The following is a 26,191-nucleotide window of genomic DNA, read 5'->3' as shown; positions in this document are numbered from 1 at the left end:
CAAGAAAACACTCCCATTTACCACTGCAACTAAAAGAATAAAATATCTAGGAAGGGCCTCCCTGGTGGCGCAAGTGGTTGAGAGTCCGCCTGCCGATGCAGGGGATACGGGTTCGTGCCCCGGTCTGGGAGGATCCCATATGCCGCGGAGCGGCTGGGCCCGTGGGCCATGGCCGCTGAGCCTGCGCGTCCGGAGCCTGCGCGTCCGGAGCCTGTGCTCCGCAACGGGGGAGGCCACAACAGTGAGAGGCCCGCATACCGCAAAAAAAAAAAAAAAAAAATCTAGGAATAAACCTACCTAAGGAGACAAAAGACCTATATGCTGAAAACTATAAGACACTGATGAAAGGAATTAAAGAGGATACAAATAGATGGAGAGATATACCATGTTCTTAGATTGGAAGAATCAACATTGTGAAAATGACTCTACTACCCAAAGCAATCTACAGATTCAATGCAATCCCTATCAAACTACCACTGACATTTTTCACAGAAATAGAACAAAAAATTTCACAATTTTTATGGAATCACAAAAGACCCCAAGTAACCAAAGCAATCTTGAGAAAGAAAAATGGAGCTGGAGGAATCAGGCTCCCTGACTTCAGACTATACTACAAAGTTACAGTAATCAAGACAGTATGGTACTGGCACAAAAACAGAAATATAGATCAATGGAACAGGATAGAAAGCCCAGAGATAAACCCACGCACATACGGTCACCTTATCTTTGATAAAGGAGGCAGGAATGTACAGTGGGGAAAGGACAGCCTCTTCAATAAGTGGTGCTGGGAATACTGGACAGGTACATGTAAAAGTATGAAATTAGATCACTCCCTAATACCATACACAAAAATAAGCTCAAAATGGATTAAAGACCTAAATGTAAGGCCAGACACTATCAAACTCTTAGAGGAAAACATAGGCAGAACACTCTGTGATATAAATCACAGCAAGATCCTTTTGGACCCACCTCCTAGGGACATGGAAATAAAAACAAAAATAAACAAATGGGACCTAATGAAACTCCAAAGCTTTTGCACAGCAAAGGAAACCATAAACGAGACCAAAAGACAACCCTCAGAATGGAGGAAAATATTTGCAAATGAAGCAACTGACAAAGGATTAATTTCCAAAATTTACAAGCAGCTCATGCAGCTCAATAACAAAAAAACAAACAACCCAATCCAAAAATGGGCAGAACACCTAGACATTTCTCCGAAGAAGATATATAGACTGCCAAGAAACACATGAAAGAATGCTCAACATCATTAATCATTAGAGAAATGCAAATCAAAACTACAATGAGATATCATCTCACACGAGTCAGAATGGCCATCATCAAAAAAATCTAGAAACAATAAATGCTGGAGAGGTTGTGGAGAAAAGGGAACCCTCTTGCACTGCTGGTGGTAAGTGAATTGGTACAGCCACTATGGAGTACAGTATGGAGGTTCCTTAGAAAACTAAAAATAGAACTACCATATGACCCAGCAATCCCACTACTGGGCATATACCCTGAGAAAACCATAATTCAAAAAGAGTCATGTACCAAAATGTTCATTGCTGCTCTTTTTACAATAGCCAGGAGATGGAAACAACCTAAGTGTCCATCATCGGATGAATGGATAAAGAAGATGTGGCACATATATACAATGGAATATTACTCAGCCATAAAAAGAAATGAAATTGAGATATTTGTAGTGAGGTGGATGGACCTAGAGTCTGTCATACAGAGTGAAGTAAGTCAGAAAGAGAAGGACAAATACCGTATGCTAACACATATATATGGAGTTTAAGAAAAAAAAATGTCATGCAGAACCTAGGGGTAACACAGACCTACTAGAAAATGGACTTGAGGATATGGGGAGGGGGAAGGTTAAGCTGTGACAAAGTGAGAGTGGCATGGACATATATACACTACCAAACGTAAAATAGATAGCTAGTGGGAAGCAGCCGCATAGCACAGGGAGATCATCAGCTCAGTGCTTTGTGACCACCTAGAGGGGTGGGATAGGGAGGGTGGGAGGGAGGGAGACGCAAGAGGGAAGAGATATGGGAACATATGTATATGTATAACTGATTCACTTTGTTATAAAGCAGAAACCAACACACCATTGTAAAGCAATTATACTCCAATAAAGATGTAAAAAAAATAAATAAAATAAAGTAAATTGATACAGAATGGGTATGATGTTGATCAGCTGATAAGCTGATTAGAAAAGGAGAGAGCACAAGTCACAAATTACTGTGTAGCTCATTAAAGTGTGGTGTATGACAGCCAGGGAGCTGAGTTCTTTGTGAAATAAAATCACCAAGATAAGAATGTCAGAAAACTGTGAGAATAAAAGATTTCACACGGATAGAATTTATCTTTTGAATGTCCTACAGACCATTTCTGAAAATTACCAAGTACTTTACCCTCCTTCTAAACGTTAAAAATAATGCTTTTTCAAGGTTATCCAGGTAGATGAGCAATTAAAGCTCTTTCCTTATAGAAAAGAAAGCCATTATATTAAAGAGATCACAAGTTGAGGTCACAGTTCCTTGACTGATACAGACAGATGGGTATATGGATGATGGGTGGATGGACGATGGAAGGATGGAAGGACAGACATATATACATCAATAATACTTTCGATTATTAATTACCTTCAGTATAAACATTTATGCTGTATGGAAAGACTCCTGAATATATTTTCTCACGTTACTACTTAGGCTTAATCTAATGATCACCAATGTTAAATGGATCATTTTATTCCCACTAGTTTGCTTACTTTCACTAGTTTGGAAAACAGACATAGGACTACTGTTCTGTTTTTTAATTAATTTTTTTACATGTCACGGTAGAAAGTGAAACCATTCCTATTTCCCCACAGATAATCACTGTTAACAGTCCACTCTCGCTCACAAAATATTTTTTTAAAAATTTGAAACCTGGGCTTCCCTGGTGGCGCAGTGGTTGAGGGTCCGCCTGCCGATACAGGGGACACAGGTTCGTGCCCTGGTCCGGGAAGATCCCACATGCCGCGGAGCGGCTGGGCCCGTGAGCCATGGCCGCTGAGCCTGCGTGTCCAGAGCCTGTGCTCCGCAACAGGAGAGGCCACAACAGTGAGGCCCGCGTACCGCAAAAAAAAAAAAAAAAAAAAAAAAAAAAATTGAAACCTAAGTCTTTAATGGGTGATGGCAAATCACCTTTTTTGGACCTGAAACAGAAACTGTTTAGATGGTTAAATGAAAGAGCTTGCCAGAGTTTAGGGGCTTAGTTTATGTTTGACGTTTGGAAATGGGGCTTCAGGAAGAAAGGAAATTCCGGGTGACAGATCCTGATTACCTCCGTTTCTGAAGCTATGCTCACCAAAGAAAGGCCTCCTAGGGTCACAGACTGCTCTATTCAGAATATACTCTGCATCTCCTTTCAAGTACAAAGGACAAGGACAGATACATTGAGTCTTATCAAAGTACGCATAGCAAAATGAAGAGCCCAGAAAATGAGGTTTCTAGTAAAAGAAAATCTTCCCAAATACTGTACGGATTTTCAAAAATATGAACCATGAAGTGTGCTTCTTATGTTACTTAAAACTTTAGCAAGCCACATCAAATCCTTGCACCTCTTAATTATACTCACTAATGAAGGGATAGAAACATGAATAACCTAAAATTCACTTCTTCCTGAGTATTAAAAAACATATATAGGGGGTGAGAGGCAGGGGGTAGAAGCAGGGAGGGCTTCTTGCAACAACCAACAGAAACTTTTCCTTGTTAATTATGTTTGCTTAAGGCTAGAACTAAAATAAGCTTTTTAGATTTCCTGAACACACACCAAACAAAAGTAAAGACAGACTGGGTGAAGAAAAAAGTCCACCTAAGAGGAAAGAGAAACTACAAAGAGGACCAGCGTAGTAACTTTTACAGCACTTCTCTCTCATTAATCATGGTGAGCCAGAACCGGTGTGTCTGAGCTGACATAAATCCCTACAAGGCAAGAGGGGCCAAAGTGAGAGAAAAGACTAGAACATCCACATTCTCTCCCGCAGCTCACTCTTTCACTCAAACATCCCCCATCCAGAGGAGACTATACAAACGTGATGCTTTTCAGGTCCTAGGTTCTAGCCCAGGGGAAATTTCTCTATGGTGTATTTTAAGGAGAGCAGCAAAGTGCCAGGTTAGTGCCAGCAGCAATTACTGTGAACCAGCACATCTCTGTTTGGTCCAAACCCGAGATGTGACAGGAAACTGAGTTGGTTTTACTGTCAAGGAGGTACTAAAATTCATTTAATGTTTGCATACTATTTCTGCTTTTCAAAGCTGATCAAATAAAAATCACCCAGTGAAGACCCCACGAAATTTTGATATCTTAACGACCACCATATTCATTCATTCTATAAACACTCACTCCATGTCACAGCCAGCTCTCAATCACAGCTGCAGAGACTGAAGATAAAACCAGAAGAGGAAGCCTTTCAAAGCACTTGGCAACTTTTTTTCAAATATAAATTTATTTTATTTACGGCTGTGGTGGGTCTTCATTGCTGCGCGCGGGCTTTCTCTAGCTGCGGCGAGAGGGGGCTACTCTTCGTTGCGGTGCGCAGGCTTCTCATTGCGGTGGCTTCTCCTATTGAGGAGGACGGGCTCTAGGCATGCGAGCTTCAGTAGTTGTGGAACGCAGGCTTAGTTGCTCCGCAGCATGTGGGATCTTCCCAGACCAGGGCTTGAACCCATGTCCCCTGCATTGGCAGGCGGGATTCTTAACCACTGCGCCACCAAGGAAGTCCAGCACTTAGCAACTTTTGATAATCCTTTCAGAGACTGTGCTCTGTCCAAAGCAGCACCTTTTCAGCTAACCAGAGTGGGCCATAATCATAAACATTTGTCTTTTTTGTTTGTTTTTTTTTATTGTGGTAAAAGTCACATAATATAAAACATATGATTTTAAACCATATTTAACTGTACAGTTCAGTGGCACTAAGTACATTCACATTGTTGTGCAACTCTCACCATCATCCATCTCCCAAATTTTCTACCTTCCTAATCTGAAACTCTGTCCCCATTAAACACTAACTCCCCATTCCCTCTTCCTACCCCCTCACCCCCACCCCTGCCCCTGGCATCTACCAATGTACTTTCTGACTCTGTGAATTTGACTGTTCTAGGTACCTCGTATAAGTGGAATCAAACAGGATTTGCTTGCACCTAATGTATACTGGAATGCATTTTTAAGGTTAACTTACATAAACATTTGTCTTTAAAGCTATGCTCAGTTTACTAGACAACTACATTACACATTAAAATATATACTGATATATACATTTGTTAAAAGAATATTTAAGATACAAATCAGAAAACAAAAAGCAATGAGTCAGCACTGCTTTACATACATAAAGAATTCCTTTCCTACCTGAAGGATGGCTTCAGTCAACAGGTACTCAATGAGCAGGGAAGATGTGGGGTGGGGGAGGCACTATCCTAGGCAATGGGAATACAATCATAAATGGACATGGTCCCTGACCCCAAGGATGGAAATATCATGACGAGTGTCAATTACCAAGTGTCTACCATGTATGAGGTACTGGTCTAGACATATCACAGACATGGCCTCTCAAACTAGTCCCGCAAGGCAGATATTATCACTTTACAGATGAGTAAACTGAGGCTCTGAGAAGGTCATCTGTCCACAGTCACCCAGTTTGCAAGGAAAACTGACTGGAATTCCAAGACTTTTGGCTGCTGGCTCACAAATCTACCCTCTTTCCATTAACTCTACCTTGATAGACATGCAACATCTTTGTGTTTTAATCATCAGTCTCCCTAGCTTCCCATGCTACCTCTGTACTTCTGACCTGGTCATAGCTCAATATGGCCTAAAGTAAACCCACCTGAAGAAAAAAACTAAGCAAGAGAAACAGAGAATGAAAAATAAATGTTGAAATTTTGTTTTAAAAAATTTTCTAAACAGATGGGAAAAAAAAGTCTGGGAACTGTCTCAAGCTTCAGTAAAGCTGAAGTCAAGCAGTATGGTATACACATAAAGTGCCTTGCCTTGACTGAAGCTTTCTTTTTTTCAGTCTTTGAGTCTTTATTTTAAATCTTTAAGATAAAAAGTAAAAATTCAAAGTAGAACAGAAACAGCAGCATCTACCAGCTCAAGGAGATAGGTAACTTGGAAGAGAGAGTTCTTTTCTGATGAACATTCCAATTCAACTTTGAACTGCCAGTGATTTCTTGGAGCCTTGGTTTCCCTCATTATATACCTACTTCAAATGTATGTACACTCTGCTTTTATGAATATTTTCAATTCACGATCACTTATTTTATTTGAATTCATTATTTCTGAACAGAAACTGAAGACATATCAATGAGAATACTCATTATCTTGAGTTAAGTTTGAGAAAAGAGTGCTTTGGACATTGTAATAACCTCAACTTCCCATGGGGGAAAAAGAAAACTTTCTAGGTCTAGGCCTGAATAAAGACTAAATACAGGTTTCACTGTTAATCAAAATTACACATGCACAACAAATACATAATTTCAGTTCATAAAAATAGCTTTAGGTAAAAACTCACAGGTGAAGAAAAACTTCTAATACACATGAAACTCATATTCTAAGCCACTTGTTCCAAAGATACTTTTGCAAAACTCCTAGCAAACTCTTTAGATTGGGGTGGGCGGTGGGGGGGGGGGGGATTGGTGTTTTGTTTTGTTTTACAATTTTTCAGTGTTCCCACTAAATGAAAGACATTAGGTTGATAGCTATTTCCTATCTGTCCAGGTAGCATCCAACAACATCTTAACTCCATTTAGCAACCACCTACGGTCCCTCCTAATGTTTCACAGGGACAATGTTCATTCAGTGTCATCACACACATGCAACTCCCCAACCCACACTCCCGGCAAAGCACCAGCTGGGGAAGACAGGTGAACACAGTGCTCTAGGTGAACATAATGCAATGCAGCTCACTCTTTTTTTTTTTTTTGCAGTACGCGGGCCTCTCACTGTTGTGGCCTCCCCCGTTGTGGAGCACAGGCTCCAGATGCGCAGGCTCAGCGGCCCTGGCTCACGGGCCCAGCCACTCCGCGGCATGTGGGATCTTCCCGGACCAGGGCACGAACCCGTGTCCCCTGCATCGGCAGGCAGACTCTCAACCACTGCGACACCAGGGAAGCCCAATGCAGCTCACTCTTGGCTAGACCAGCCCTTGGGTTCAGTAATTTTTTTTTGACAGCTTCCAAATGTTACTTCACTCAAAAATTCATTTTAAATGTTCTCTAAAGTCCATTAGCAAATGGAATACATAGTGCTATACTGTTTTACTTAAACAATTTTGTCTATGTATAGACTAAATAGATTTTAAAAAACAAAACACCCACTTCCCAAACATAGTATACAAAAATAGATCATCTTTACAGGATCCACTTGAAACCCAAGCCTTAAGATACAAACAATTAAGTAGTATTTATAAATAAATGATAATAACAGTAACAACAATGACAAAGATAGCTAACATTTATATAATACTTGCCATGATCTGGGCCCTGCTCTGAGCATTAGCTATATTAACTCATTCAATCCTCAAAACCACCCTGTGGAGAAGTTCCTGATCTCTCATCATTTCCAAATGAGTCAAGCAAAACATCACGACTTTCTCACCAAGAAAGAGGCAAATAACTACTTAATTATCCTTGCATTTATGGAGAAATGAGTATAAATCATTAACTATGATGCTATGATGTAAAATTATTCTCTTAAAAGACAGTACAAAATAAAAAAAGGATATCTTTCTAGCCAGGAAATGTATGTGGGTAAAGTGTCCTACCTACTTTAACACATAAAAGAAAATATTTCATTAAGTAAAACTGTAAAAAAATATAATTTTACCAAGAGTATATTAATATTAAATATAGATTTGCACTTAGAGGTGTGCACATTGATTCTAAAATCATTTTGAAATTCGTTAACCACTAAGGTCCAAGAGTGGTCCTTTAAGCCCTGACTGTCAAAAACTCCAGACTCTACAGTTCTTTTACTTATTTTGCTGGATTTCCCCACAAGTCACAGTCTGAGATAATCACAGATGATGCTTTTTCCTTATGTAAACCATCACAAATTCAGTTCTGCTTCAAGCACTGGTACTGAAAAGCACTCACTCCGCTCAATTTTCACCACCTACAGAATGCAGCACAGATAACACTCAATAATTTAAGTCATAATAGCTCAGGAAAATTTTAAATTAGCAAATGACAAGTAGGTGGATTCGATTTTTAACTTCATTCAATTTGTCAAATTTAAAATACTTTCAATTATTTATTTTTCTCAATCTTTACAGTAACCATAACACTAATGTTAATTGCTTTGCCTAACTGGTTTTACTGTTGCCTGCATTCTCATTTAATGAACTTTAAGTGGTGCTGACAATAGTTCTAGCTCGGATCTTTCTAAACCTTTCTTCTGTTAATGAATTAAATCTAATGTATTATGTTCCCCACTATTCCAAGCAGCAGTTCATAAAACAGTGAATTAAAACACATGAAAACTTAAGATCATGCACTTTAATAACACAGTGCCATCTACAGAGTATGTAGCTGGACCTACAGATGCATTTTATTTAGTTTTTAAAGGACTTGATATCTTTTTTTTACAGTTTGTACATTTCATGTTTATAGAGTGAAAGTACATTGGTAATAATTTTCAAAAAGCAAGCAATGATTAAGCAATTAGTTTTCAAAGAAACCTCAGTATCATAAGATGACAAGCATGATGTTACCACAACAAGAAAAAAGAACTTTTTAAAATTCCAACTCCAATAATAAGAATATCTCAAAGTAATTAAAATGGTATTAATCATTACACATAACAAAAATTTTTTAAAGCATAACACAAGAATATATAAACATGAGGGAAAAATACTCATGACTAGGTAGGAGGTTTGTGGGTGATTTATATACTCTGTCGTTGTATATTTACGGCTATGTACAAATGCCCTCAGGGTCAAGGACAAACTTTAACCCAGCCTGGATGATTTGGCCCAACGACCTAAATAGCTCCATCAGTCTCTGACCTCCAGCTACAATGGCCTTTTCAGAAGTACCTCATCAATCTTCTTGTTTTGCTCATCACTGTGTTCCCAGGACAGTGCCTAGTACATCACACCACACAGTAGAAATCTGATGAATGAATGAATGAACTCAATTACAGAGCCCACAGAAAAATTTCAAAAATGAGAATTTAAGGCCTTTGGATGTGACTGATTTAGCCAGGTCATATGCAGACTCCTTTCATAGCTATTTGCTTCATATATACTTTGAAAAATACTTGCACACCATTTATTTCATTCGAGTCTCACCATAATTCAAGAGTAGGAGTACAGGGTCTACCACTCCTAAGCTCAAGGGTACTTAAAGTATATACCATTTCTAGAACATACCACTAAACCAGAAATGCCTAAACAAATTCCACCATTAGTTGAAATGTCTTTTACAATGTCAAAATATAAATCTAAACACAATAAAATATAGCTCTATCCAAAATCTTTAGGAAATAACTGACTCTAGATAGTAAAGCACAAGGTTTTCTCAACAGCCAAAGGTTACATCAAGGTTCCTCATAGCTAAAAACTTATAAACCTCCAAGAACCAGCGACATCCCAGATTGAAGGAACTAAGTTTTAGAACTTCATCTTAACTGTTATTGATTAAAATATCTTTAAGCTTTCTTAAAGTGAAATGAACTTTATTTATTTCTAAATGATTAGGTATCGTTAAAAACACCAGTTAGTTATACCACTTGTAGATGTAGTTGAAAAGGCAAACACAGATGAATGCATGCAAGACAAGGCAGAACAGAGAGTACTGAAACATCCTTTTACTTTTTAGAAAGTCTCTTGTATCAAACTGCTTTCAAGTCATTTTGACTTTTGCTCACAAATTAGGGAAAATCACCAATCCTTCTGATTCATCACTATATCTTTCTGAAAAATTAACTTGATGAGTCAAATGTTGAAATAGCCTTCTGACCCGCAAAAGAAGCTTCATTTTTGCTACAAATGTTCTTGAATTCAAAATACTCATTCAAAAAGAAAAGTGGTACATGCCTATAATGTGGAAGGTACAATGTAGCTGTGATTTCCAAACTGCTAATGTAAGAATGTATGAGAGGTCCTCTGGAGCCTGAAACCGCTCTGAACTCTCACTGTATATCCTTATTAGGTATGGCAAAGGTGCAACCCCTCCACTCCCAGATACTGTCTTCTGGGCTTGCTTTGGTGAAAGGCTAATTCCAAAGCATTCATCTTCCTTGTCAGAAGACAGTACTTTTCCTGAAATGGTGGCAAGTCCCAATTTTCTCCACGTTCTTTTTAATGTTTTAACGTTTCACTTTGAACAGTGTTCCAGGCACTAGCAACGGCGAGTTAATTACATAAAATGTAACCTCACCTTAGGATGAAAGTCCTTCATGGTGCCTACATAAATGGATGAACTTTTGCCAGACCCCTTCCCTCACAACACTGTGTATTCTGAAATACGATGCAGGCCCACAGGAGTGACTCAAAGAAAGATCAATGGCAAACAGACAGACAAGGGAAGGAATATTTATTAGGCCACGGACCACACATTAGCAGTTTACCCACATTATCTCATTCCTTACAACCACCTTGGGATGTATGAGTCCCATTTTACAAAAGAGGAAACTGAAGCTCCAAAGAGGTTAAATACCTGATCTCAAATCACACAGGTAGAATTATCACCCAGGCTTGAACCCATATCCTTTCCTACAATATGCTAGTTCCCAAAGATGGGAAGATGATGGTAAAAAATACCACTGCCAGAATGCTACCTGTTTACCAAACTCTAACTCTCCCACCTTTATGGTGACAGCATTTGTGTCCCACAGGGGTCCAGAGAGGCAGTTCCCCCTCCCTGCCAACGCGAGGTGCTGGCTATCCTTCCTGTCTGCCTCTTGGTGGCACTGCCTTGGCCTTTCCAAGGAGCTGAGTCTGTGAGGCCTGCTGCTCTTCCTCAACTCTTCCCTGTCACCATCCACCACCCACAGTGCCACTGCCAGCCTGGCTGCTCCCCCTGCTTCTATTCTCCACTTCCCTTTCTCATCACCTCAGTCTCCTCACAATTTTCAGGGTTCTTACAAGAGGTAGCAAGATGATTCACTTAATAAATCATCCCAGCACAGCATGAGCAAGAAGGCTGTTAGCTCCAGTGCTCACCTGTGTTCATCCACCACTAACGCACATAATGGAAAAGGCCCTGGCTTTGGAACAGATGGAACTGGGGTCCCAACTCAGGCTCTCTCCACCCGCAGTCAAGAGCAAACATCCCTTGTTCTTGGTGTTGTTGGGAAGCTTCAATGCGACACCATGTGGTACCTCACCTGGCACATAGCAGGACCAAGAGATACTGCTTCTCTTCTCCTTCACCGGTTACTAAATTATTTCTTCACCAGCAAAGATAACCTGAGTTTCTCCTCCCGACTTCTTCCAGGTCCACAGCTGTTCCAGAGAAAATGCTATTTTACAGGCACTCTCAATTTTACCAATGGTAGTTCTATTCAACCAGCTTAATTTTTCAAATGACACTGATCAAAAATTTCCAAACCACCACACTGGAGTCATGTAGTAACTTCTACCCTCAAATACCTTTTAAAGTTCTGTTTGGTATCAAAAAGAATTAAAAATCAGAAAACACATGCAGGAGAAACCTCCTGACATGAGATCTCCCTTCTACAGAAAGGAATTATATGACAAATTCTCTCTCTCTGCTCTGAGTGAGGAAACTGACACCTACGACCCAAGGCAATGGTTGCTAGCCTTTAGGAAAACTCCTTTGAGAATCTGTTGAAAGCTCTAGACCCTCTGCCCCCCAAAAATGTCAATCTGCACAGAGACACAAAAACTGCCTGGAATTTCAAGAGGGTTAAGGACACTCTGAAACCCACCCATCAACAGCAAAATAAGAGCCCTCGACAAAGAACCTTCTATGATACTCCTTAAACTGGCAAAATCCTCAATTCAGATTTTGTTTCTATAAGGTGCAATAGATCCAAAAGCCTAGACAAAAACCTCAAGAAGATAAAGAAAGAAGTTTTCTCATTCACTCTCCACATCTGGCTCCAATGTCAACTCCTTCTGGCTCAAAACAGAATGCTACAAAATTAACGAGGCTCAAAACCTGAAGAGAAGGTTCTCTCTATGAAGCAAAATGTCAAAACAAAGATGTGTTCAGGGTTAGTGAATGTGCTGGAAGGGTGGGCAAGGGAAAAGGAGGTAAAAAAATTAAGTATTAAGAACATCTACACATTTTATTTTCCAGTATCTTCCTTTTTAACTTTCTATGTCTGTGTATATTCTTAACACGCATTAGATATTCATATAATAGCACGTGTGTACAACATAAAAACAGAAATATACATTATTTTTACTGATAGGAGTAAGCAATCACAAAAAAAGTTTGCAGATCCTGTCCTACTAGACAACTTCCAAAATGAGTTTACCTAACAATAATTTCTCCTGGTTAACTCTCCACAAATGGAATTTCCCTTGAAAATAATCACATTAGCCACCTTAAGTTCTTATTCCTGAAATGAGAAGTCAGTTTCAAACTAATGTTGACTAAACAGTAATGCTGAGATTGTTCCACAAGAACCAGTTCTCCTTTTTGCTTTCAAAGTCTAATTCTCACAGCTCCACATACTCCATATTTTTCTTCCTTAAGTGTAAATAATTCATGTAATGTATTAAAGAAATAATCAACTGAAAAACACTGGTATACATTTTCCACTACACAGTTCTTCCTATAATTATAATAGTTAATATTCTTCAACTCCTACAGCATCGTCAGCACTGAGCTAAATGTTTTACCTGCTTGATAGCACTTAATCTGACTTTATTAAGTGGGTTCCTCTCCCAATTTTGGAAATAAACAAACCAATGCTTGGAAGTCACATAGCTGTGAGTGGACCTAGAATTCGAACCTACGTGTGTGTGACCCCAAAGTCTCCATTCTTACATCAGAGAGGCCACCTGCCTCCCTCGGGTAATATGTTACATATATTAGGTATATACTGTTATATATTAGGTAATAATATACTATACTGTTTAATTAATAAGTTCCTTTATGCATAATTCTACTATAATATAAAAATAAGACCCCTGGTTTTTTTTTGAAATCTTACAATACAAAAGGTAGAAAAATATTTTTAAGTGGTAAAAGAGAGTGTCATTACTGGCAAACAAACCAAAGAACTCCTTTAGTTAGCCTTTTTGTAATATCTAGAAACTTTACTGTTTTTTTTCAAGCACTACAAAATCTAGTTAATATTAAGAGCTTACATTATTATAAAAGTTTTAAAGACAAGAGAAAATTTGACCATAAAACACTGCTCTGAAAGTCCATTATAATATCAGATATGCTATTCTCTCTTAAACTATATAAAGAAAGAAAGCCTGGTGATCTGATCAGCCCATAATTCAGTCCCCAAACACCAGCAGAAAAAAGAAATTTCACTATACTTAATATCTTAACTTCTACAAAATGAAAGTGATGAATCCCCTAAGTAAAAGGAATGTCTGTCATACATAAAATCCACTCCATCCTCTCTCCACAAGATAGCACTTGTTTTTAACCTGAAACATGCAGAATTACCAGAGAAGAAAACCACTCTCAGCTTTTTAAGTGAACACTCAGCAATTTGATCCTTTAAAAATAAAATGTCTTCATTAAACAAGTTTATAATTTTGTGTAGAGCTTCCCTGGTGGCGCAGTGGTTGAGAGTCCGCCTGCTGATGCAGGGGACACGGGTTTGTGCCCTGGTCCGGGAAGATCCCACATGCCGTGGAGCGGCTGGGCCCGTGAGCCATGGCCGCTGAGCCTGCACGTCCAAAGCCTGTGCTCCGCAATGGGAGAGGCCACAACAGTGAGAGGCCTGCGTACCGCAAAAAAAAAAAAAAAAAAAAAAAAAAAATTGTGTAAATTACTAGTTAAAATAAAATCTGCATGGCCTGGGTTTGGGGGGCAAAATTTAATATTTAGAAAGGAAAAATAAATGTCTATAGTGCTATTACTAATAACCTCGATGTTTTCAACTAACAATGTTCATTCATTTACTAACAAATACTTATTGAATACCAACTATGTATGAGGCACTGATCTAGCCCCTAGAGATAAGAGAAACAAGGTTTCCACACCAAAGATTATATTCTCATTGGGGAGGAAAAACAGATAACATACAAGTGAACAAAGATAAAGTAATTTCAGATTATAAATATGATGCAGAAAACAACAGTGATAGAAACGTCAAAGGAGACTATTTTTAAAAGTGATGAAGGATGGTCCCTAAGAAGGTCCCATTTGTGCTGAAACTTGAAAAATGATACAAAGTCAAGAGAAGAAAGTTCTAAGCGGAAAAGGACCACCTCACCTTAGGAGAGGTTTCATTTGGCACCATAAAATTTTTCTGCCCTGGATGGGTTATATCCTGGAGAGACCCATTTTATGATGAATTCTATTTAAAGCTTACAATATTTATTGGTAAGTATCCAATGCATCTGCGCACACATAAAGCTAACATGATACTCAGGAAAAACAATAATAATAATAATTCCCAATCTTTTGGTCTAAGCCAAAAGCTCTTAACTCTGGGGAAAGAGCAGGAATGGTAGAGCTAAATCTTTGAGAAGTTGATGAAAGCAATGAATTCTATCCTCCAAAAAAAAAAAAAAACCAAATGCACCTACAAAGAAACTTTACATATAATTTTAGGAGGTTCTTAGAAACTTGAAGCCCATCCACGATGCACACACCCTATCCCCAATGAGAAATCCATGAACCCTAAGTTAAGAACTAAGCAGTAATTATCACACTCAGATGGGACAGATATGAATGCAAGCTGCTTACCCTACTTTTAAATGATTCACGAATCAGGAACGCTTACTCTCAATTTATTTTGGCCCACATAAGACTTTGTATGGGAATTTTCTCTATGCCACAGAAACAAACTATTAGGAGATATAGATATATAAAATTCTCACCTAAAAGTGAATGAAATGCCTCTTCACTACAACTAGTATAATCTTTCACACATGATACAGTGTCATTTGATACTGGTTTTGTGCAAGATCTTATAATTTCTTCCCCCAAAGAAATATATTACCACATTGCTTCAAAGGCTGCAAAGCTGAATGTTAACACCTATTAACTTACAGATGTTTTTCTGGTTCAAAAGCAAAGCTTATGATTATTTTTTTAAAACCATTCACACATTCGCATACACTCACACTACAATTTAGTTGCCTAAGGAATATACATCAATTACAACTGAACTTATTTACAAAACAGAGACAGACTCACAGACATAAAAGACAAACTTATGGTTACCAAAGAGGAAGACAGGTGGGGGAAGGGGGGAATAAAGCAGGAGTTGGGGATTAGCAGACGCAAACTATTATATATAAAATAGATAAACGACAACAAGGTCCTACAAAGAATTATATTCAATATCTTGTAATAAACTATAATGGGAAAGAAAAAAAGAACATACATCGTTAATCTAAGGTACAAACTAGATCAATGGTTCTTAACTTTTTTGATTCAGACACCCCTTTGAGCATTTGAAAATGCTATGGAATTATCCCACTTAAAAATGGACAAATGCATACAAAATGTACATATAATTTCAGCCTGCTCAATGCATTTCAAATTCATTCAAGGGTTTAAGAATGCCTGTACCTACAATACAAGTATATTATGACTGGCTGTTTCTGGGAAGGGGAGCTAATTAGGAAAACCGACTTGGGAGGAAGATTTTTCATTATACATCCTTTTGTATCTTTTGGAATTTGAACCATATAACTGTATTATCTATTCAAAAAACGAATAAGTCAAAAAGCACTACACTAAAAAATGTGGCAGGATACCAATGCAGAAGGTGAAAAACAGCCACGTAAAGATGTTTAAAATAACTAGTCTACTAAATTCAACACATTTGCACACTGTTTCTTCGTATTTGGGGGTTGAAAAAGGTTCATGACCTCAAAACTATGCTCTTGTTTCATAATTTTCAGAGAAATCTCCAGTTTCAACTTTTTTGCTAGGAAAATACAAAAAGTCATATAATAATTTCACATTATTCATATTGTAACTTCTGAAATCCCAGTTAAATGGCAACAGTTAGTAATATATTGAATGTGGTACTGCCGCGTCTCTTGATTTTTATTATCATGCCCATTTGACAGACAAGAAAACCAAGCTTTCCAAAGCTAACTCGCTTGCCCCAGGCAACACAGCTAGTGAGCTAGCCAGGACTCTTGCAGGCAACAAAGCCCGTGTACCTCCTCCCATGAGACACCGCGGCATAACCTACAAGGAAGACAGTGAACACCAAAATCGAGGACATTATTTCTTAGGAGATCATTCGCATTATAAATACAGTTTAGAGCACTAGTCCATTATAAAACTGGGAATTCTATCTGTATGCTCCTTTATACTACACAAAGCAGATAAAGATGAAAGAGATGAATTATCCCATCCAATAATTTTAAAAGCACACAAGCTAGTTTTAACTTAGAATTTTTCAAGTCCTTACAAACTGTCACCCTATAAAATAAAAATGTAAGCTGAATCATAAGTGTAGAGTTAAAAAAAATCAGAGAATTAGTGTTACAGAAATACGTTACCAATCTAAAGGTTTCAACACCAAGGGGCAAAGAGTTTCTTTCTGCTGAACAGCACCTCCAGCCATCAAAGTTTTTGGAATGTTTGATACTGACTGTCCAAACTATGAGCAAAATGCTTTTGAAACATATGATGAATTGTGAGGCTAGCAACAATGATGCCACTTTCACTATAATCCCATTTTCAAAGAGGTGGTAGCTTTCAAAAACATCTCACTCAAATCTAAACTTATATAATCGTTTAAAGTTAAAAAGAGAAGGAAATACGGCGTGGGTAGAAAACATAAACCACCTAAACAGATACGACTACCCCTAGTAGTTATTATTATTATTGCTATTATTATTAATGTGTGTGTGTCTATTTGCCTAAGTGTTTATTTTGTCCTTATTCAGCAACTTACCTAGGTAACTGTCAAAGCTTGCTTTATGCCCTGCTGTGCAGGCACCCAGAAAGCATCCAAGTCTTTACTTTCTTATCAAGCACATAAGGCACTCAACCTCTACTGAATTTCCCTTATCAGGAAAATGAGTAAAAGTCCTTCAAGCTCAAAAACTTTAGGACCTTCTGAAAATATTTTCAGAAGTACTTTATGGAGAAAACTCAAATGTCTACATGTCAAGGACTATCCTGCAATTTCACAATTGCAGGAAAAGCCAGGGTCACTCTGATATATTTACACAGAACTACATGCTGGTGTTGCTGTCTACAGAAAAATAACATCATTGATACAAATTTCAAAACCCCACCTATTAGGAAAAGAGCAAAAGAGATGAAACTTTCTTTTCACTTTGTTACAGTTCTGCAAGTGAAGAGACTTTTAAAATGTTAAGAAATAATGGCAGTGTTACTTGTAAGTCAGTCAAATATTACCATGCATATAATAAGCATTCTTATAAGGCAGACACACAAAACAAGTGATCATTAGTGAATACCTAACTTTTGAGCTTTCAAAACTTACATATTAAAAAGATGAGCTACATAATTACTATGTTTACACAATTTCCGTTTTCAAACTCCCCTAAAATTAGACCTTAAGGACATGTTTTTTCTTTACTCTTTAAAGCAACCCCCAAAATTCAACTACAGTTTATATTGTGCCCCCAAATAAAATTAACTTAAACCTTCCAATTCAGTCAAAACAATTCTATAGAAAATTAAATCAGTAACTACCCTTTGGCATGCATATATAATTTACTCTGGTTTTTCCTAAGGAAATGGCAAAAAAAAAAATTCCTTTTATGTTTTCCTTATATTTCATAAACCACCTCCTAAAGTTGTGAGAAGGCACACAAATAAAAGTCAATCCATTGTAAGGAAAACAAATGTCATTCAACAAACTCTTTACATTCACTATAATAATCAAGAACAAATACACATTTCTAAAGTCTATACATGATTGTACTTCTTTGTTATTCTACAGATACGGAAATCTATGGAATGCTTCCCGGAATATTTTCCCAGAACGTGCTTATTACACAAGAATCACTTTTAGTCTGTCTGGAATTTAAGCTTGTGGATGTATCTAGTATTATATGATCTTGTTGCTCTCCAATGCTCCTATGCTGGCAAAACATACAAGTTCACAGAAATCATATTCTTGGAGAGCAGAATTCTTGGAAATTTTACAATACTATCAGATTCCACTTAAAATATGAGAAAAGGATATACAAATGGCCAAAAAGCACATGAAAAGATACTCAATGTCACTAATCACTAGGGAAATGCAAATAAAAATCACAATGAAATACTACTTCATACACATTATGATGGCTATTATCAAAAAGAAAAAAAAGGAAAAGAAAATAACAAGTGTCTGTGAGAATGTGGAGAAATTGGAAGAAGCCTTGGGCATTGCTGGTAGGGATGTAAAATGGTACAGCTGCTGTGGAAAACAGTATGGCAATTCCTCAAAAAATTAAACATATGCTCCAGCAATTCTTCTGGGTATATACCCAAAAGAAGTGAAAGCAGGGGCTCAAAAAGATATTTGTACACCCATGTTCTCAGAGCAGCGTTATTCACAATCACTGAAAGGTGGAAGAAACTCATGTATCCATTGACAGATGGATAAACAATATGTGGCATATATATACATACACATACACGCACACACGATGGAATATTATTCAGCCTTAAAAAGGAAAGAAATTCTGACACATGCTACAACATGGATGAATCTTGAGGACATTACGCTAAGTGAAATAAGCCAACCACAAAAGAGACAAACATTGTAGGATTCCCCCTATAGGAGATATCTAGAGTACTCAAATTCACAGAGACAGTAGTGGTTGCAAAGAGGTTAGAGGGAGGGATAATGGGGAGTTAGTGTTTAATGGATACAGAGTTTCAGCTGGGGAAGATCAAAAGTCCTGGAGATGAGTGGTGGTAATGGATGTACAACAATGTGAATGTACCTAATGCCATGTTTAATGCACACTTAAAAATAGGTAAAATGGTCAATTTTATGTTATATATATATATTACAATTTTTTTAAAAATGAGATAAGAAACAACAAAATATTAAAACATGTGCCAAATTCTTCTCATGTATGCTTCTTTCACTATCCACAAAACCAACACCATGGCTCTGAGTGGTCAGTTAAGTTCTAATTTAAATGTTTACCATGGGCCCCAAGAAATTAATATAACAAAGTTTAAATTTGTTCTAACCCTAAGAAAGTTTATACTGCTTCCTCAGAATAAAGTCCTTTGCCAGATATAGACGCTAATAGCTATTACATGTCTATTTCAGATTAAATAAACTACTAAAGAATCCAATATACCTCCCAACTTTGTATTTCAAGTACTGTTGCTTTTATCCCTAGCGAGTTTTTCCTTCATTTTTCTTCCAAAGCCTCATAAAGACTCTTTTCATTTTTACCAGCAAAAACTTTAGTCAAAATTTTCTCCCCGCAAACTCATATGAGCTCATCTTCATTAACTGTTGATATATCATCGTTACAGTAATAGTATTCATTTCATGTTTACCAATTTCAAGTATAAACATGGAAATCTCATTTATGAATCTCCCTCCCTTAAAAAAAAATGTTCATACGGGAAAAACAGAAGTTTGAAATATCCTAGGCTACATTTTGAGGATCTTTTCTAGTCACACTCCAGTTTTTCTTTTAATACCTTCTGATTTCACAAATTGTTACAGAAATAAATGTTCACTAACTAACTAGCAACCAAGTTTTTTGATTTCCTCTGAGCCACTAAAGTGCATTGTATTGTTCACGTCCCCTTTCTCCTCACTCTTAAGTGTTCAGCAGACAAAAATCTACCTTCAACGATGGATTCCAATAGCTCCATGCTATAAATGCTATGTTCGGATACATTTCAAACAATGCTTGTTCATAAACATAAAGCAAATAGATAAAAATTAAAAGGAACAAAAAGTACCCACATACTCAAACAAAAGGTAAAAGCTTTAATTTAGAAAAAAAAGGTCTCATATTAATTCCATAAACAATATGATCATCAAATACTTTTTCTATTTGTACTATCTGAAAACAAAAATGCATGTAATCAATTACTGACCATTTTTTCTCATTTTTAAAAAATCAATTATTTCAAACATCATTTTCTATATGTAAGTTAATGGCACCATCTCCTCTACTAGGTCTACCTCCTGTGATTAAAACTGTACAATTTGTAGTTGTCACTGCACACGATGTATACATCTAAATGTCAGCAGAAGACAATAAGAAAAACACAGACCCAGACCTCATAAACTTTCTGTGGCATTCAGTTTTTCTACTTATCAATGTGAGAGATTCTCTGATCATAAGTTTCTTTTCATTTGCCCATGGCTATTTATATTAAATTGAACCCTTTAAAAGGGGGAGTGGGTGTATCACACACCAATAACTTCAACATGTCGGAAACCTCCCATCCCTTCAATTTGCAACACGGAATTTTAACAAATATGGAACTCTACAAAAAAGAAAATTATATACAGATACAAAAAGATCAACTGAAAAGGAATCCATCACCTGGTCATGAGCCTTACCTTTTAGCAGCGGCAGAGGTGTTAACTCAATAGGCTTGCCTTGAGACCTAAACTGTGAGGAACTTTGCGACCTCTTCTGTCTGGCTTTTCTGACGGACTTCCGAGAAAATCCGTCTACTTTATCCACTGATGGAGGAGTAGTTGGTGCTGAGGACATATCCCTACTGAAAAGAAAGAAGTATCATCAACACATTCCCGAGGTAGAAGCGTACAAGTGAGTTACTCAAATTCTAAAATTCCCATACACTATTTTTGAAAATGGGAATATGTTTAAAAGAAAGCAAATAAAATCAATTAAGAGCAGTCACATGTTCAATGGGAAAACAGAAAAACTTGGTGGAAAATAGAATATAAGTACTGTATAAGCAATATTGTAATGCTAATGCATTGTGCTACTCCCACTACGATATGCATTTAATATGTTCATTTAGGGCTTCCCTGGTGGCGCAGTGGTTGAGAGTCTGCCTGCCGATGCAGGGGACACGGGTTCGTGCCCCTGTCTGGGAAGATCCCACATGCTGCGCAGAGGCTAGGCCCGTGAGCCATGGCTGCTGAGCCTGCGCGTCCGGAGCCTGTGCTCCGCAATGGGAGAGGCCACAACAGTGAGAGGCCCGCGTACCGCAAAACAAACAAACAAACAAACAAAAAAAGATGTTCATTTATACTTGAACATCTACTCATTTTCTAACTGCACAGCTCTTCTCATCTTGAGATCCTGAAGTAATTGAGGAACTATTCTGCAGTTACAAAATTTCCATCCAAACATTTTCCCAAGATAGTTAATATTATGAATGGGCTCTAGAGTTGAAACTCTTATGGTACTTCAAGAATCTACACCACTGTATCACAGCAAGGTGAAATTTACAATTTCTCAACTACCAAGACTACCAAGACATTCTCAACTACCAACTACCATGACTTTTAATGCAATGTGCTGTGTTAGCTATGATAAACTACACCACACCACAAAGGAGGACAAGCTAGGTTACTTTAAACAGAAAACATAAAAGGCATAATTAAAATCATTTCAAAGAAGTCTTCTTTTTGAATGAAGCCATCTGAAGTTACTAAAGCTTAATAAACAAAACTATGATGAAATGGTACACCAAAGTTGAAATAAAAACAAATTCACAGCCTACTTAGACAACCAAGTTGAGTTCCCTTGAAGTTCATCATCAAATATTAATTTTCATTCTATCAAACTAATGAAACTGAACAGTTCTTTGGGATTTTTTTTAACATTCTCAAATCATTAAAATGAAGGCTATTTCCTAAAAGTAACAAGGATTAAGCTCAGTTTCATTCACCAATTTAAACAGATGCCATCACTTCTATGGCACTGAGGCTCGAGGCCCCATGCTCCATGGAAGATTAATGGCAGACTTGAATAGAAATAACGCACATGGGGGAAATGCTGAAATGCAGTTACTCACCTGTCATTCCAATACATAACATAAGTGTTTTTTAACCTCTAAATAAAAGAGTAAGGGAGTTTCTTCCTGAATGTGTGAGAATAAAAAGTTACCTGGATTAGCTGGATTCTGACAAAGTAAAAATAACAAAAACATAAACAAAAAACAAACAAAACCATATGATGTTGAGGTTTGGAATTTTGAAGTCCTGTTTGGTACTCTTTTTTTAAAAAGTTTTTAGCAATCTAATTTAGCCTTAAATAAAATGTGATAGATAAAAAGGAATTGCAAACCATGAATGATTATAGAAGTAAGATGACTTAAAAATTTATAATCACTGCATCTGCAAGAAGCTCCACATCACATTTGTATGTTGTAAATTTAGGGGCTGCTTTTCCAATCTGGTATGTGAATTATTTAGACTACATTTAACCCTCACAACACAAGATTTCCGTAAATCCTGTTCCTCCTCCACTCTTTTTGTCTCTCCTTTATTCTTTATCTCCCATCTCTAAAGATGATTTACTGGTAGCAAAAAAAAAATTTTTTTAATCATTTGCCCCTTTTGCCCGCGGCCCAGGATAAACGTCAAGGATCTCAACCCTAAAGCGCTGCAGAATTGAACGTGCAGTAGCAGCGGGTCCGTACAAAGCCCGAGGAAACAGGTTTCGCCCTGGGCTAGGACGCCCGAAGCTTTATCATCCTCTAAGCATTGGGCACGGGGCATTTCCATGGCACAGGATAACCCAAAGGGGGTACTGGGGTGGAGGAGAAAGACAGAGAAGAGGTTGGTCTGTAGGGATGCTCACATACTCCGTTTGCTCCCACCCACCCCACCCCACCCCGCGCCACCCCAAGCCCTGGAGAAGATAAGCTGCTACAGAATCCTTCTCACTACACCAATCCCCCTTTCCTCCCCCCCCCCCGCCCCCGTCAGTGGATAAAGGGGGACAAGAATACGCCTCCAATGCCGGAAGGTGGAGAAAAAGGGGGGTGGAGGGCAGAGTGAATGAAAGGCATCTTCAGAAGCATTTGCAGGTAAATCAGACAAGTGGACCGGCGCTCCCTCTCCCTCACCTCACCCCATCGCACCCCTCGCCGGCCCAGGCCAGGCCTTCCCCAAGCCGGTGCCCTGCAGGTTCCCCAGAAGGTCGGGTAGGAGGCAGGAAAGGAGGAAAGGAAGCAAACGAGCCGCGGTGCTGGAGGGACGAAGTTACCTTGAAGCTTCTGGAGAAGAATCCGAAGATGATCTGTGGTTTCGGAGGGGCGGGAGACGGGAGAGAGGGCCGCAGCGGGGGCGGGTGGCGGGACCGGGGCGTGCGGGGGGAGGTCCGGACAGCGGCAGGGAGCCCGGGGCGACGGCTGTCCGGCGCGGCGTCCCTCCGGTTCCGCGGCAGCGGCGCCTCTAGGCCTCACGGCCGGACCTGAACCTCAGCGCTCCGGCGGCGGCGGCGGCCTCACGATCCTCCCCCGCGGGCCCGTCCCATCAAATCGGCACCGACCCCGCTGCGGCTCCGCCGGTGGCTCCTCGCTCACATTCCCGGCGGGCGGCGCCTCTGCTCGTTGCCCCGGACCCGGCGGCTGCAGCGACGACGAGGGGAGGGGGGAAGGGAGGGAGGAAGACTGGAGCCGCAGCGGCAGCAGGAGGAGAAGGAAGGAGAAGAAGGAGCCGCTGGGGCTGGAGCCGCCGCTGCCAGAGCCGCCGTTCGGTGCCCGCGGTGGGTCCCCGTCAATGCCCCTTTCTCTCTCCTATTGTCAATATCACCGGGCAGCTGAGTCCATGGCACACTCGCAACCGAACCTTCTGGCCAGCAGCGCCCGCCTCCAGCGCCCACTCACTGGAGGCTTTAAACGGGAAGCGAGGCCTCATTGGCCGGCGTCCGCCTTCACTCCCTTGTCAGCATGTTGGGCTGAGACCCGATCGGGGATTGGCGGCGGGGGGGCGGAGAAACAGGAGGGTGGGAAGAGAGGAGGCCGAGGATTGGGCTGAGGCGAGAGGGACCCGGATGCAACCGCGATCTCCGGCCGCGCTGCCGCCGCTTCCGCCAGGCGGTGGGGTAGGCTGAAGCGGGGAGCCGCCGCCGCCGCCAGGCCTGAGAGGAGCTCCTTAAACCCGGAGGGGTGCGCTTGACACCAGTGCGATGGGTTTCCGCGCTGTGCGGATCCTCTGGGCGGCGGTAGTCTGCAACCTGAGGATTCCAGGGCAAGGGTCGGCTAAGGGTGGGGGCGTCCCTGGCCCTTGATTCCGCCCCTTTCAGCGGCGAGGCTGGCCCTTCTGGACTCGAGGAATCCCATTCGGACGGGAACCAGCGCCGCATAGAAAGAAAGGCAGCCTGTGCGCCGCTGCCTTTGTAGATGGGCCCCTCGCAAGCCCGGGGCTGTAAAGCCCCCAGCAGTCGCTCTCCGCTCCACCTTGTGGGAGGCCTGGCACGGAAATCTGAACCCTTGGAGCCCGGCCAAGGGTTGGGTATCGCTTCGAATTCTCTCTCGCCTAGTCTCCTTTTCCCTAAACCTCTGTTTTGAATATCAGCTCCCTGGAGCTCCTGCAAGCCTGGTTGGGGCCAGTTCAGTGTAACTTGTGCAGGTGGGAACGCGGTCACTACGCTCTGTGATCATTTATTGAGATCAACCTCTTGGGCCCACCCGCTGTACAGAGCTCAGGGAAACCCAGCTTCAAACTGCGGGAGCTTGGGAGCTCTTCACTGGCAAGTTGGATCCGAAAGAGTTTATGGAGAAGGCTTCACTTAACTCTAGCTAGAACAAGTGATAAAATATTTAGAGATATGTTTGCATCCTTAGTGAGTCCTAGGCCAAGTGGTGCATTTCCAGAGAATATTCTTGGACTCTTGCTCTATTTGAGTGGATTCTACGTATGTCTTTTGAGAGGGTTAAAAAAAAAAAGAAGGAAGGAAGAAATTCTTATTGCTGAGTACAAAAAATAACGTTTATAATCCTTCAACCCAGAGATAACCACTGTTAGCATTTTGGTGTACCTCTGTCCAGTATTTTTTTCATTAAAATTGTGTATTCCGTTCTGTAGTTTTTCCCCTTCGCATTATATCATGTTTTCTATACAGTTAGGAAATAGAACTATATATAAATAAAACTAACATATATACAACTGACAATAACCAAAAAATGCATTGTTATTTCTCGTTTGTGTTATTTAGCACTCAGGTGTTGCAAATTTCTATGCACATCCCCAGAAATGGATCTTGAAGTTTTTTTGTGCCATTAAAATTTTTTTTAATTCCTGTTTTGAACTGAAATGGGAAACAGGAAAAGATGGTGCTCTTATATGGAAGCAGGCTTCCTCTACTGACTCCAGGTGATTGGTCACTGTATAGTGTCTGTGTTTGCTCTGAAAAGTTCACCTCCCCTAGGCCTTACAAAACTGGGTAGAATACCAGTCTCCTTCCCACCTTCAAGGAACTTACATTTCCACATCTCAGTTTCCCATACCAGTCTTCATGAAAAGTTCAGTGCCCCAGCCATGCAGAACTTGTTTGCTCAATTTCTGATTAAGGGTAAATGCAGAATTCAAACCAAGGAAGATTTTAAAGCCAACTCAATTTCCCTTGGCAACAATTGAATTGTCCAAGAGTAGTGCACGTTTGAAATGCTCACAGCTGTTGCTTAGAACATTTCACATTTTGTAGAGTGGGGATTTTGCTGGCAAATTATGAATCTCTGTGAAGATGATTCATTTCAAAACTCTTTCACTTTCTGTAAAATGGCTGAGTAACTGAAACGAGTAGGTCTCTTTTAAATGGAAACATCCTTGCCTATGTGAGAGATTTTTCCTTGGACCAATAGTTTCTAAAGGAGGTCCATGCAGTGCATCCCAGGGGTATGTATATTCCAGGAAGAATGCAAGTCAGTCCATTTGGGATGCAGGAGAAGAAAATATGAGGACATCTATTTATGCTTAGTTCTAATCGAAAAAGAAAACATTTTTTTTTTTTTGCGGTACGCGGGCCTCTCACTGTTGTGCCCTCTCCTGTTGCGGAGCACAGGCTCCGGACACGCAGGCTCAGCGGCCATGGCTCACAGGCCCAGCTGGTCTGTGGCATATGGGATCTTCCCGGACCGGG

The 26,191-nt window shown here is 39.7% G+C and overlaps 1 protein-coding gene across 5 annotated transcripts in view; it reads right to left on the bottom strand.

Annotated features, from left to right (window-relative positions):
* PPP2R5E (protein phosphatase 2 regulatory subunit B'epsilon) overlaps positions 1-23,921 on the bottom strand; it is a 160,992-nt gene extending 137,071 nt beyond the window's left edge. For 3 of the 5 annotated variants that reach the window (XM_060096053.1, XM_060096054.1, XM_060096055.1), the window contains exons 1-2: positions 23,315-23,921; positions 20,686-20,849 (exon numbers count right to left, since the gene is read on the bottom strand). In XM_060096053.1, coding sequence (XP_059952036.1) covers positions 20,686-20,842 — 157 coding nt within the window. In that variant the 5' untranslated portion in view covers positions 20,843-20,849; positions 23,315-23,921. The remainder of the gene's footprint in view (positions 1-20,685; positions 20,850-23,314) is intronic. The other 2 variants (XM_060096051.1, XM_060096052.1) reach the window with 2 other exon arrangements.
* Positions 23,922-26,191: the final 2,270 nt, after the last annotated feature.

Source organism: Mesoplodon densirostris, chromosome 4, assembly GCF_025265405.1.
Source record: "Mesoplodon densirostris isolate mMesDen1 chromosome 4, mMesDen1 primary haplotype, whole genome shotgun sequence".
In the NCBI taxonomy this organism is placed as follows: Eukaryota; Metazoa; Chordata; class Mammalia; order Artiodactyla; family Ziphiidae; genus Mesoplodon; species Mesoplodon densirostris.
The sequence above is the reverse complement of the archived record's forward strand: the minus strand, read 5'-3'. Positions and strand labels throughout refer to the sequence as shown.